Source organism: Motacilla alba, chromosome 6 (assembly GCF_015832195.1).
Source record: "Motacilla alba alba isolate MOTALB_02 chromosome 6, Motacilla_alba_V1.0_pri, whole genome shotgun sequence".
In the NCBI taxonomy this organism is placed as follows: domain Eukaryota; kingdom Metazoa; phylum Chordata; class Aves; order Passeriformes; family Motacillidae; genus Motacilla; species Motacilla alba.
The window spans coordinates 11,890,438-11,904,175 of NC_052021.1; the positions used below are offsets into that span (position 1 = coordinate 11,890,438).

At 40.3% G+C, this 13,738-nt stretch overlaps 1 protein-coding gene across 3 annotated transcripts in view; it reads right to left on the reverse strand.

The window, feature by feature from the left end:
* LOC119702285 (putative threonine dehydratase) overlaps nucleotides 1-13,738 on the reverse strand; it is a 33,133-nt gene that overhangs the window by 15,818 nt on the left and 3,577 nt on the right. For 2 of the 3 annotated variants that reach the window (XM_038140048.1, XM_038140050.1), the window contains exons 2-5: nucleotides 12,113-12,139; nucleotides 8,584-8,926; nucleotides 4,337-4,453; nucleotides 3,198-3,439 (exon numbers count right to left, since the gene is read on the reverse strand). In XM_038140048.1, the coding sequence (XP_037995976.1) occupies nucleotides 3,198-3,439; nucleotides 4,337-4,453; nucleotides 8,584-8,926; nucleotides 12,113-12,139 (729 nt within the window). The remainder of the gene's footprint in view (nucleotides 1-3,197; nucleotides 3,440-4,336; nucleotides 4,454-8,583; nucleotides 8,927-12,112; nucleotides 12,140-13,738) is intronic. The other variant, XM_038140049.1, reaches the window with a different exon arrangement.

A 13,738-nucleotide genomic window follows, 5' to 3' on the forward strand; every position in this document is an offset into this window, starting at 1 on the left:
AGAAGTTACCTCACATATATATAAAGACACAGAAAATTCTTCAGGGCAAGGGTCCATATAACTTCATAAGAAAGGATAGGAATAATGAACTTCCACTCCTTAGCACAGCCAAAGACAAAGGCAAGAAATCATAGTGGAATGAGTAACTGAATCCTTGTATTTACTGTCTTTATCAAGACACTGAAGGAGCTCTCTCCTCCTCCTTATATGTGACAAAATATATCACTGGTGTCCTGAACAATTCCAGAGACTTATTCCCAAATAAGATTCAGATCCAAGTTTGTGGAGCTACCCCTGCCATACTTACATGGGGTACAAGGGGATCTGCAAAAATGGAAGGCCTCACTGAAGGAATAAAGCCTCTCTAACAACTGAAAACTGCCCAAATGAGACTGCTCTGAGCATGGAGAGCTGTTAGCAATTTGAATCAGAATTTCAGATCATCATGTTTTCCTTGCTAACATCCAGTTGAAACATGAGTTCACTGATCAGCCATCAGCTTTTATAATAAAATGGGTGAATTTCTTTGCATTGTGACTGATAACTTTTGCTTTTTGAAAGTAAAAAATATATCATATGCCATTGAGGCAAAATGAAGGAAGAGGGCAGATAAATCTAAAGACTGTAGACTGAAACAAGCATTTTTGAGCCAGAAACTTGGATATTTGCTTCCTGAAATGTGTGATACATCAGCAATTGAAGATGGGCTGTCAGGCTTTAGTTTTCCAATGAAGTTTTGGTGTGGCAGGTAGAAGGCTCTGCTCCTGTCTGTTCCAAGGAGAGAACTCAGAGTCTGTTGGATAGAGTAAGAGACTAACCAGATCAGAAATAATCAGGTTTGATCAGCATTTAGATATGGAGTTACACAAGAAAAAAGTGGGCTCTCAAGGATGGAAGGTGTGTAATTCAATCTGCAGCACTCTTTCCTCCCTGATTCACAAAAGACTGTTTCTCATATCCTCACAGAGGTACTGAGTTAGTTATTGGCAATAGTCACATTGCATTTGTAATAAGGTCCTGAGCCCCTATAGTTAGTAAAAATTTCATGGCACCTAGGCAGCAATTAGGCAGACTTAATGATTGGATTCCGATTTGAAAAATCACATTTCCTTCCTGGGATTCCCCAGGAAGTTGCAACCGAGTAAAAAGCGTGCTTCATCTATTTGAATTCTTGCATGGTCATTTTCATGACACAGTATTTTAATTGCACTCCAGCAGTGGGAAGGGCTGACAGTGACACACCCAGCTGCCAGGCATCGCCCCTGCAGGCACAGCCCAACCCAGTCACGTAGGGGCTGCTCAGGAAGGGCAGAAGGAATTCCTGGGTGAGGAGACCCAGAGACCAAATTGCTAGGGATTGTATCCAAGCTAGAATTAAACTGAAATACAATGACATTTTGGGAGTTCCATTCTAACACTTGGGAGCTCAACTAGTATTTTACAAACAGCTTTGGCAAGTGACAAGAATTTCCCAGTGTAATGTGTGCCTTTATAGATAGCCAGTCTTCTCCAGTGTCAGACCCACACTGGAGAAGACTGGCTATCCGTAAAGGCACACATTACACTGGGAAATCTCTCCAGGTCTACACCTAACAAAACATTTTTCAGATATCCCATTATGAAAAGCCTCACAATTGAAGTGGGGGGGCTTCTTCCTTTTTCTTTTTTCAGTGAAAAATTGCATCTGTGAGGTTTTAATTGAACACAGTCACAGATTGAACAACTTGCTTCTTGTAACATGAAACGTGAAATAAATCAGAGTGCTTTAGTATTATTAATGGTAGTGTGTACATTTAGAGTTCCTCAGTGTTGGATGCTGAAGTTCTACACATGCATTGTCCCTGGAGCTTCATGAACCTGGAGAATATCTACCCTATGTAACTTAAATCATTATTTAGGGATTAGGGGAAGATTAAACATCAAATTACCATAAAATAATTTACACCTTCTGTGTGAACGTGATAGTTGATGCAAGCCAGCTGGAGGTTAACACACCAATTGAAAAATGGCTGACAGATATTTGGGAATCACCAAGTTATGGAAAACTGTGGTTTTCAAAGGAGCTTAAAAGTGTTTAAAACTCATTTGGATTCAGGGCACCTCACTCCCCACTGAAAATCCCAGTGTGGGACAAGACTGTGCCCATGGTGGCAGACCAGGCCCACGAACCAGCCCTGTGTGTCACTGGCTGGTGGCAGAGCTACAGAGGAGTTGAACACTAGTCTGTAGTATTGCCTTCCCAATACACCAGCTGGGAAAGAACTGAGGACTTCCTCTGTTCTGCTCATTCTGGGATCTTCTTCCCAGGCAACACCTCTCACCATTACTGTGCTTGAGGCAGCAGTGCCTGGGAGCTGGAGGGGAACGGGCACTCCCTGCAGGAGATGCCATACAAACACCCAGAGTGGCATGAAGCCTGCACAGAAGCAGCAATGGCAGGGGGACAATAACATTCCAGCTCAGGGTATCAGAGGGACCACTGTTAATGATTCACCCCCCTGTACCTTTGGAAAACTTTCTTGAAGAAAGGTAAAAAAAGAAAGGGGGTGGGGCAGGGGAATGCATAAGAGGCTACAGAGATTAAAGAGAAAAGGGAAAAGGTATGAGTTCTAAGCAGTTTTGCCCGTGTTATTTATGTTTTTGTTAGATCTGCTTTGTCCAGTGACCTCAAATAGTTCAAATTTTGATTTATGCTTATCCTTAGATACTTTAAAAGTATGTGTGAAGTAGCCTCTTAATCACCTTTTTTTCAAACCAGTATCAGTTTTATTCCTCGCACCAGATATGTGAAAATCTTAGAGCATTAACCTCCTCTTGCTCCACATTTTCCCACTGAACAATTTGCATTAAAGATTAACTTTTACCCACCTACCTTCAAACAGAGAGACCAGAAATGAACACTAGCGTAATGCTTTCTGACACAGTTACTAAAGAATTAACCTATAGCCACTATTATATTAGCCCACAGAAATCAGAGCTTGCCTAATTTAGGGGCAGAGAAGTGTGTTTCATTTTGGTCTCCATCCCCAGCTGTTACAGAAAGACATGGTTTGTGCCTGGGAACACGCAACTGTCCATATTGCAGGTAAGAGGAGCGTTTGGCTGAGCCGTGATAACGTTTTAATGAAACTAATTGATTTTGCAGAGCTGTGCAAGCATCTAATGAGCTCTCTCTAATGCACCTGGCTTTCACTCACTCTTCCAGGTAGAGGTAGCCATTCTCCTGAGCCAGCCTGCGGGCGTGCACCTGGGAGTCCTTGGCTGTGGTGCCGTAGGAGATGACCATGGCGCCGTAGTCGCGGCACATCCTCACCCTGGCCGGAGCCGTGCTGGTGGACAGGATGACAAACACAGGAACACGGAGCTCTGAGGCGTGGTAAGCAACAGCCATGGAGAAGTTACTGTCCGAAGCCACGATCACCCCTTTTCTTTGCTGCTCCTGCAAACCAGGGTTGTTATTGCACATTAGACGGTGCCACAGAGCTGTCCCATGTGATCCTGGATCATTCTAATGATCTGGCTTCCTTTTTTCCCTTCACTAGCTGATTAAATTGTGATGTTATGGTACACTATATGCGTGTCTGGTGTGATCTTAGGATTTAGACTCAAAGCTAAAACAGCACAAGATCAATCCCTGTGCCTGCACTCCTCTGGGTTCAATTCTTGTTCCATGGGAAAGAGCTGAAAAACTCAAACTGATCATGGAAGAGCTGATAGGAGGTCCCTCAGAGCATATATCTCTGCTCTGCCTGTATGAAATTATTTCATTTCATGCTTCCTTTTAATAGAAGATTTAATTTATATTATTACGAAAGGCAGGAATAACCACTGCTCTGGGCTGCTGTCTCATGCCTACTATAACAATTATTACTGCAGAGACTCCTATGACAATGGCAACAACCTCCTATGACAAATGAATAACAAGCTCTTCATGTAAGAAAACTGAAATTCATTACAAAATCAATTGGTGATCTAGATCTTTGTCATCATTCATTGTAATTCAATTTCATCATCACTCATCAGTTTGGTGGTTTCAACACATCAGAACTACAGTACACATAAAAACACTTGCATCTTAATGCCACAAGAAAATGCTGATCTTCCATTTTGCAAGCTTTTGTTTCCAACATTAAGAATTTCACCAGCAGATGAGCCAATTGCAAATAAAGTAGTATTTTACATTCAGACCTATCTCTGTTCACATGCTGTATTCAGTACAAAGACAAGAAAGGTTGTGATTCCATGGAGATTAGAGGTAAATTTATCTTCAACTCTGCTCCATTTTCATGAAGCAGAACTACTCCACTCCTTTTTAAATGCTGACATTTTGCTATACCTGAGGCAATGACATCAGAAGGTAAAGTACACCTCGTTCCTTCACAGACCCCGTGTACTGGAGGAACTCCTTCTTCAGGTAGATGTCCATTCCATACTGCTTGGATAGCCTAGAATACTGGAGTAGATAAATAATATTATGTCAATATATGTACTGTTAAGAAAAATCTTCCACACCCCATCAGCTGCCTGTTGAGGCAAGAATTCTACTGCTATACATGAGCTCTAAAAAGCAAAATTCATCTTCTGGTTCTTTATAAATTCACAACAGCGTGTTGTTACCTACCAGGTCCTTCTGCTTTATGGAAGTGATTTTCAAACTCACAGCAGTGAAATATGGACCACATGCCATTAAGAACTCAGAAAATAGCACTTGCTTTGGATCTTGCTGTTAAACACAGTACATTCAAACACAAACACAGTACTGTTCACACATTAAAATAAATATTCTCAATTATCTCAAAACCCATGCTTCCAGCACTTGCCAGAACTGTATATTGACTACCCAAGAAATAAGGTCATCATCTAATACATACAAAGGCCATTGGAAAATACCACCTTGAGCCCCATTTTGGCTCTGCCATGGTTTCTGCCACTAATTCACTACTGAGTGTTGTCTATTTTGCATCCTAAGGCAAGTAGAATATTAGTAAAGACATTTCTTACTCAAAGAAAAATGGAAACAATAAAAAACAATTTCCCAGGACTGCAAGTGTAAGCAGCAGCTGTTTGGAAAAGCTTGGTGTTTGGAACAGAAATGATGCCTGAGCTGAGGGGAATTAGCAAGCACATTACATGTGATGCAGTGCCCAAGTGCATGATTTAAAAAAAAAAAATAATGGCAGATATTTGTTGAGCTTTATAATAAGACACTCCCAGCATGTATCAACATATTAATTTCCTATTACCATATTCATTAAACCCAGAGTTTTACACAAGAGAACTTGTGAAACAGAGCTGCAGTAAGCCTGTGGGTGCCAGCTCCCTAGGCTTACTGCAGCTCTATTTCAGAATTGGCTCCATCTCCTCTATTGGCTGCCAAAGCAAATGAGGCCCTGGTGATTTAGGGGATCAAGTCCTCATTTAAGATAAGTCATGAAGTGAGACAGTTCCAAAACCAGCATGACAAAATATTTTTCTCAAGCAATATCTGGCGGTGTCGTACATACAATGTACAGTGTACACACTAATATGCACTCGCATGGTTTTCAGACTGCAGGACTTTCCAAGTGAATTTATATAAACTAAATATATCTGAAGCAGACACTTGCTTTAAAGTATGTTACTACATGTTTCAGGAGAAGGCTTCAAGGGTTTTTAGTGGATTTCCAAGCGTATGTTTAAGTTCCTCACCCATAGGTGGGGCCAGATTCTCTATTTTGCTTCTGAAAACCCTGACATGGGAGCTACCACTTTCTGCTCCTTTGCAAATCTGGCTGCAGAAACTGAAACAATGGAAAGTGCTTAGCACGCTAATAGGATAATAGTTTATATCCTAAACATCCTAATCTATGGAGAACATCTATGCAAAATAGAACAAGAACACCATAAAAGAAATGCTACTAGTGCTTCACATAGCATGCTTGTTTTTGTAGAGAATCTTGGATTCTAGAGCGAGCAATCAGAAAAAGGATTTAAGGAGATGAATCCTGTGCATAATAAAGTTGTTAAGCCTCCTGCATTTAAAACTGTGTCATTAAGTAGCTCTTTCCCACAGGGGTGGTGTACTTTGGATTGATATTTATCTTTAATTTTGATAGTCAGGATTTTAATTCTTTAGGTTATCCTTTTTGTCTTCCTTTAACTGAGGATTTTTTCACGTAGCCTAATTATAGCAATTCCCTCTAACAAAGCAGGCATCAGTGCTATTTGCAGTTGAACTGACCCGATGTGTGACCTCCTAAGACTCACTGAACCAGCCTGTAAGATTTCCTTTTAGTCACTGTGATCTTATCTAAGGACTACAGATACCATGTCTAAGGTACAACACACAGCACAGCCTCCCGCTGGCATCCACAAAGCTAACACAACACAACACAACACAACCCTTGCAACTCCTTCATCAGTAGCCAAACCAGGTGTCCAGCTTGATGTCAGTTCCTAGTTACGCTTACTGCCTCTTGGACATGTTACAATTCACTCATGATGCTGTATCTCAGCTCCAAGGCAAACTCCTGCCTAAGGAACCAGGATGCTCCATCCATGGTTTTACCTGCAGATTAGGAATCACCCTATACCAAGTGTTTCTCCCTTCAATCAACTAAATGGATTCTAGTCACACTCACTTTTTTAGTCTAAACAAATATCCTTGAAAGGGGCTCTTACCTCTACATGATGAGTCAAAATGAAGGTTTTCTGTGTTTTTCTTGACACCACTCTTTGCTTTTGAAACAGTGCATGAAATGCACTAATAACTTCTGCAGGAGCATTACTTTGAATAACAACAGTCATGGGCTGTTTTCACAGTAAAATATACAGGGTTTTATATGGGCATAGGTTTTCATATTCCAATAATTTTAAAAGCATAGTTCATAAAAAAAGACTGAAGAAAGTGAGACTGTTTAGCTTGAAACAGTAAATGCAGAAAGGGGATACAACTGAGTCGCATAAATCTGCCAGGGACAACTAGGAGAAAGGAGCTATTTAAGCTGAGGGGTGTCATGGTTTAACCTCAGCTGGCAACTAAATATCATCCTACCACTTGCTCATTTCCCCGCCCCTGTGCTCTGGGAAAGATGAGAATTGGAAGGGTAAAAGTGAGAAATCTCATGGGTTGGCATAAGAACAGTTAGTAAGAATAAATAAATAAATAACAACAATGTAATTAAAAGGAAAATAACAAAGAGAGATAAATAAGGCCCAAGAAAGACAGCTTATGCAATTGAAAACAATTGCTTATGAAGCAGCTGATGACCAGCCAGGCCCTGAGCCACATGTCCCCAGCCAACTTTCCCCATAATTTTATTGCTGAGCAAGGTGTCATATGGTATAGGATGTCCCTTTGGTCAGTTCAGGTCAGCAGCTCCAGCTGTCCCCTCCTCCCAACTCCTTGTACATCCACAGTCTACTGGGATGTACAAGGTGGGATGCAGTGAGGAAGAGAAAACACCTTGACTCTGCGTAAGAGCTGCTCAGCAGTAACAAAAACATTTCTGTCTTATCAGCAATATTTTCATCACAAACCCAAAACACAGCCCCATACCAGCTACTGTGAAGAAAGTTAACTCTACCATAGCCACCACTTTCCTGCATTCCAGCCAAATCTTTTGTGCCACTCTACAGCCCCAAACTGTCTTGTGCCATGTCCTTTGACACAAGACACACTTCTTCAGTAATGTGCTACAAAAAGCACAGCTGTCCTTATTTTGGGAATGCCAGGCTAAAAAACCTACACTGGAAGTAGTTCTGATGTCTCTGGATCAGCAGGCATCATATAGGAAACAAGGACAACTTTGAGGACTCAACCACTTCACTCCAGGGACTGCTAATCCCAAGCAGATTGCAAGGGTCTTACCCTGTGCACGTCAGAAAAACAATCCACAAAGATTCACTGAGAGTATGATTTGGAACTGCTGCTAAGAATTGCCATTTGGCAAAGACACTCTTTTCAAAAGGAAAAGAGATTACCCAGAGACCCCAGAGTAGCCTGCTTGAAGAGCTCCCAAGGGTAGAAAAACACTATGAAAAAGTACAGAAATACAGTACAGCTGCCATTGTACTTCTCTTATGCTTTAGCAGACCTTGTACTGGGATATCTCAGTAATTTCTATACCAATGACAGGTGCACCTGTGGAAATACCTGGTTACAGAACATATCCAGCCCTTCCTGGCTGGCCTGACTGAGAAGGCAAATCTGTACCTTCAAACCCTCCAAATATGAGGGCTGGTTGCAAACCAGACCCTCCCACAAGAGTGCTTATCCAAACACTCGTAGTCTTCCACCTCCAACTCAGGTTCCTCACAGCAGGAGTCTTTCACTGGGAGCATAATACCACAGTGCATTAAGTCTATGCCTAATGTGGTTTATCCTTTGTTTACAGCCACTGCAATCTTTGAGGGTTTAGGTTAGTGTAAACAGATAAGAAGAAAATTATTATTGACAGTAAATACAATTAATATGAACATGAGTCTTCTCACACAGATCTATCTGCTGCAATTCACACATACCCTTTCTTCATTTCTGATCGACTTTCATAAGGAAAAAGAAAAGAAACATTGAGAGAATGCAAAACCATAAAGATTCCCTACCATGCAGGGGGTTTTCTGAACACCACACTGGATTTTGAAGGCTGCTGCACTAATGTCTTCAAATCGAATCAGCCTGTTACAGCTTGCCAGGCTGGTCCTACTGCTTGGCTGAGGGATGCAGGAAAGGGCATCCCTAAGTAACTCCTCATTTCGGCTCACTATCTTCATTTCCCAGGTCTTCACATCCCCGTTCAGGTAATCCTCCTCACCAAAATCCTTCAGTCTCTCGGGGTTGATAGAGGGTGGCTTCTGCCCAATAAGGCCATTTCTTACAGGGACATCCTTACAGCAGTGAAGATCACAAACTGCTGGGATATCTTGTTTCTTTATTTTATTGTCATCCCTGAAAACAAATAAAAGAAACTTGTTAGAAAGGCTTGGATGATTACAGCCCAATATTTAGCATTTTAGAAGGATGCACATCTCAGTTGCTCTTTGCCAGCCTCAAACAGGCAGAGTGAGTTGCTACTGACATAATACCTACCTGTAGGTGCACTGAAAGATACTGTAACCTCCCAGCTGTCAGAAAAGCCACAAATAACTCAACATGTGGCCAAACTGTGAAACTGTCCTACCCAAGAAAATAAGAAATATATATCTGTGCTGTCTGGACAGCAAGACCTTCCTTAGTACTCAGTATTCAACCAGAAAAGATTCTAGTTCAGTGATTCCAAAAATTTTGGAATAACTGGAGTTGTATTTTCTGTACACAATTCTGTCCTTTTCAAAAAAGGCAAGGAGCTGCTGCAGACCATTCCCATAAACTATTAATAGCAGTTACAAATGCCACAATGTTGTACACATGCTCTCTGCCCTTGCATACTTGCAGAGCATACTCTTGACAGCCATCAACTGTCTCGTGAGGGGAAGGAAATTACTTTGATAAGGTATAACAATTATCTCCTTCTATAGAGCTAAAGAATTACATCTTCTGATCTGTGGTTTAACATTTCATGGGTAGATATCTGTGCAGATACGGCAGAAATGTGATGGCACAAAAATCTCCTTTCCCAAGAAACTTACGAGAGACAGTCCTGCTAGAAAAATGTGCTGGATTTGCTACATTCGACCGCCTGACTCTATGGTCCACAGCATTCTGTCCACAAGGAACAAGGTACTGTAGTGCAGGATACTGCAGTCCTACTAACAGATAAATGCAAAGCTTCTAGGAATTCTTGGAATTTAGAGATTATTATGGGGAAAGGGAGCATTAAGCAGAAGACCAGTGATTTGGGAAAGAGCTGATATCACCCCTGGTTTGTAGCTGTGATTAGATAGATGGTATAAGCTCCTCTACATGACTCACTATCAATCTATTTGGTGGAAATAGTTTTTTAAAAACAAACGTGTTAAATCATGTCAGAGATTCCAGTATTATCCCCAACAAAAAATATTTACCTTTTTCCTAAAATAATTTGGGTCTAAGTTTTGCAGCTATCCATCAACAGGACTGGCTAAAGCACATTTCACAGCAGTGATCAACACCATAACATGCTTTGCAGCAACTTCCAAAAGAATTTTTAAATATTTAGAAACATCTGGTTTTTGAGCAATTGCCACTTCGGGCAGTATCATCCATTTCCTTAATGGTATCAATAATCTGTGCCAGTAGCTCTGGTTCCTATTACACTTCCAATTTTTCCACTGTGGAATTCACATAACAATATGGGCAACATAAAATATTTTATTATTAGAATCAAGTAATATACTATAGCATCAATCATTCTGTATATCTTCACAGGAGAAAATTTTTGTAGCAAGATCTTTTCTCTCTAAAATTAATGAGACTAATTTTCTAAGATAAATAAAACATATACACATTTGTAACCTCTTTATGTTGAAACTCGTTATCTAAAGTATTTTCCCGATACAGCCTAACACCCGGCATTCTGCTTTCAAACCAAGTAACTTATCAAGGAGCTCTGTTCTATACTTTTCTGCATCTCTGCTCCATTGGGGTTAGACAGCTGGAACACTTCATAAAGATGTTAAGCTTCCAGTGTTAACTCGGGTGCACATTAGTCTGCTTAATGCAAAGCTGAGAACCAGATCAGACTGCCTCCCTGTGAACTTGTTACAGCACAATCCCCAAAAAACAACAGCAGCAACATCCAAGAGGCCACAGCACTAGTAGAGTTCATTCCATGCCTCTCCCTTCTGAAAAAATATTTTCCATGTCACAGGCTCCCATAACCACTCCAAAAGGAAGAACAGATACGTCGTATTGCTGAGCATACTGTCTAAAATGTTTAGCAAGCATTAGCAATAAATCATGTTCTTACCCTATAAATGGTTTAAAGGGGTCTATGTAGGGTAAAGAAAAAAAAAGGCAGATCAAAAGTTTGTGAGTTTGTGGGTCAATTTTTTTTAATCCAACTAGCATTTGAGATAGGAGAACAATTCTCATTTTTCATTGTATCTATTGCAATCAAAAAGTCTATAAAAACACCCAGCCAAAGATGACCACAAGAATTTTATCAGTGAAGCAGGATTCTGTGAGAACATACAAGTGCATGGTAATGCCTCATCACACTAATGCCATCAAATATTTATATCGCAAATAGACTGAAATGGTACATTGATTTTTTTGCCCTAGTCTTAGGTTTTCCCTTTTTTGGCAGAAATAAAAGGAGGGAAGTAAATCAGATTCTCAGTCGTTGATGTGCAGTACCACTCCCATGACCAGTGACTCAGGACTCCAATGGAGACAACACCTTGCGACCATTGGAAAAGAGGAACAGAAATCAAATAGCTGTAAAATATGTATAGGCTTTTCAGGCTTGAATTAGCTGTAGAGCACACCTGAATTATTGACATCTCAATATTTAATACAGAAAGTATCACACATTTGCATCTGAAAAGTCAGCAGCCTCTTTATCAAGGGGATATCATTCTATTGTATACATTATATGTATTGTGTGTATTTATTTCAGAATAACTTTGATTCTTCTTCTACACCCACATGTCTCATTTACATTAGAGAATTACATTTTCCCATATTGAGCCCACCCAGATGTGCCACAGACCGTCCTAGAGCTCTCAAACTCCCAAGGTAAACAGTAGGCTGAGGTTTGATCCCATATCACAAATGGGCAACTCATGGCCCTGTTGGGTCAAAAGTATTTCTTGCCTCAAAAGCATTCCACGTGCTTGGCAGAGATCTAGATGGATTTCTTTTACAGGGACAGCCAAAGCAGGCAGCAAAGCATGCAAGTGCTCACAAAAACACAGCACATGACTTCTCAAGCACAGTCACAAAACACAGCCCCTGCTCCAGCAGCCATGTCCACCAGATGAAGATATAAACCCAATATAAACCCAAACCCCAGCATTATAAAGCACTGTTCCTTTCAAATGGAGCTTTTCCTTTTTTGGAGCTTGTCACAAATTTTCATTAAAAGGTCTGTTTATTTCCAGACGTAAAGCAAACACCCGGCTGGCAAGCTTTGTTACATGGTTATAAATTACAACATTTTACCTTTAAAGTGATTAGTAAAAGCAAACATGAAAATACAGTTTATAAACCTACTTTTTCAAGAACAGCTGCTCAGCATAACTGGAAAAAAAAGAGAACATCCATATGCAGACTTTCCATAAACAATTAAGGCACAGGAAAAAATATCACTTGTTTACATAGATAACTTTACATATTTTAGAATCTCAAAGTCAATGCAAAAACAGTGTGTACCAAAATGTATTCCTACAATAATAAAAAGCAACAACTTGGAATGAATAACTTTTCTGTTTCCAGTTTGTTTTTTTGAACACACTGATAATATTCATCAAGTTAAACAGCACTAGGGAAAAAATTCAAAAATAGCAATATTAACAAACTAAGAAAATAATAAAACCAGCAAAAATAATTTTGGGAAGATGAAAGGCAATAAAGGATACTATACCTAAAGACCATAACTCGTGCCTTTGTTAGACAGAGATGTGTCCCAAGTGTGCAATGATGGACAGTTAACATGTTCCCATGCTGAAGCACTTCAGATTGCCTCCCTCAGGACCCACAAAACAGACTAAACAGATTAAACTGATGCACTGGATCTCCTCAGCTTCTAAAACTGAAGGAGCAAAATCTGCAAAATCACACATGTCCAGGGAATTGCAAAGTATGAAATACTAGTCACCATCCTGCCCAGTATAAATGGTAGGGGGAGATGGTATTAAAGTATTAGATAGAAAATTTAAAATTTCCCTTCTTAGAGAAAATAATTAGCTCACAGAAGTCATCGCAAGAGGACTCTACGAAGAAGAACAATGTAAATGGGCTCCTAAAAAAATGCACAACTAAACGGAAGTAGTGACCAGTACACACATTGTTCAAAAATTATTCTGTGATTCAGGAAGCTCCTGAGCAAACTTCACGAAAGCATGTGAGACAAAGTGTCTTAGGTGGCTTTTATTTTCCTCCCAGTTCCATTACTGGCCGCCCCTAGAGAGAAGTACAAAGTTCACCCAGCAGGACTGCTTTTTGGCCTGACCCAGTGTTGCCATTTTGATCGCAGAGGCACCCAATGCCAGCAGTTGGCCCATTTGGCAGCTTGTACGCTTTCAAAACGAATCACAACAGCATGTTTTGAAGCAGACATGAAGTGAAATTATAGACATACATTCCCATGTACTGCTTCCCAGATGGAAATTCAACTGTCACAAAAGGAAACTAATTTTAATATAAGACTGAAAACTCACCCTTTCTTTGTAATTTCCACAGCAGCTTTTGTCATCTGCATTCACAGTGATACACATTCACTATAAAGAAGGACTGACAGCATTGCAAAATGTGCAAATGTAAAATTTTCTTAAGCAAGGGTGTTTTTGATGTTTGTATATTTTCAAGCCTAATCAACAAGAAGGGAGGTTTAATCCATGAAAGAGCAGCTAACAAGCTCTAAGTGATGTTCATGTGCTAGGAAAGCAAATTACTTGTTGATAGAATTGCCTCAGTAATATTCAGGGCTTGACATGCTTCAATGATCTCAGACTTCACGGGAGTTTAACAAAGCTTGGGGAGAAGGATGTACCACTGATAGTGGACACAAAAAATACAGAATTGATGGGCCCCAAGGACATTTTGGCAGAATTCCCACGACAAAGGGGAAATTAACAAAGTCAACTCAGCAGCTGTGCTAGAATCAGCTCTGACTGAGTA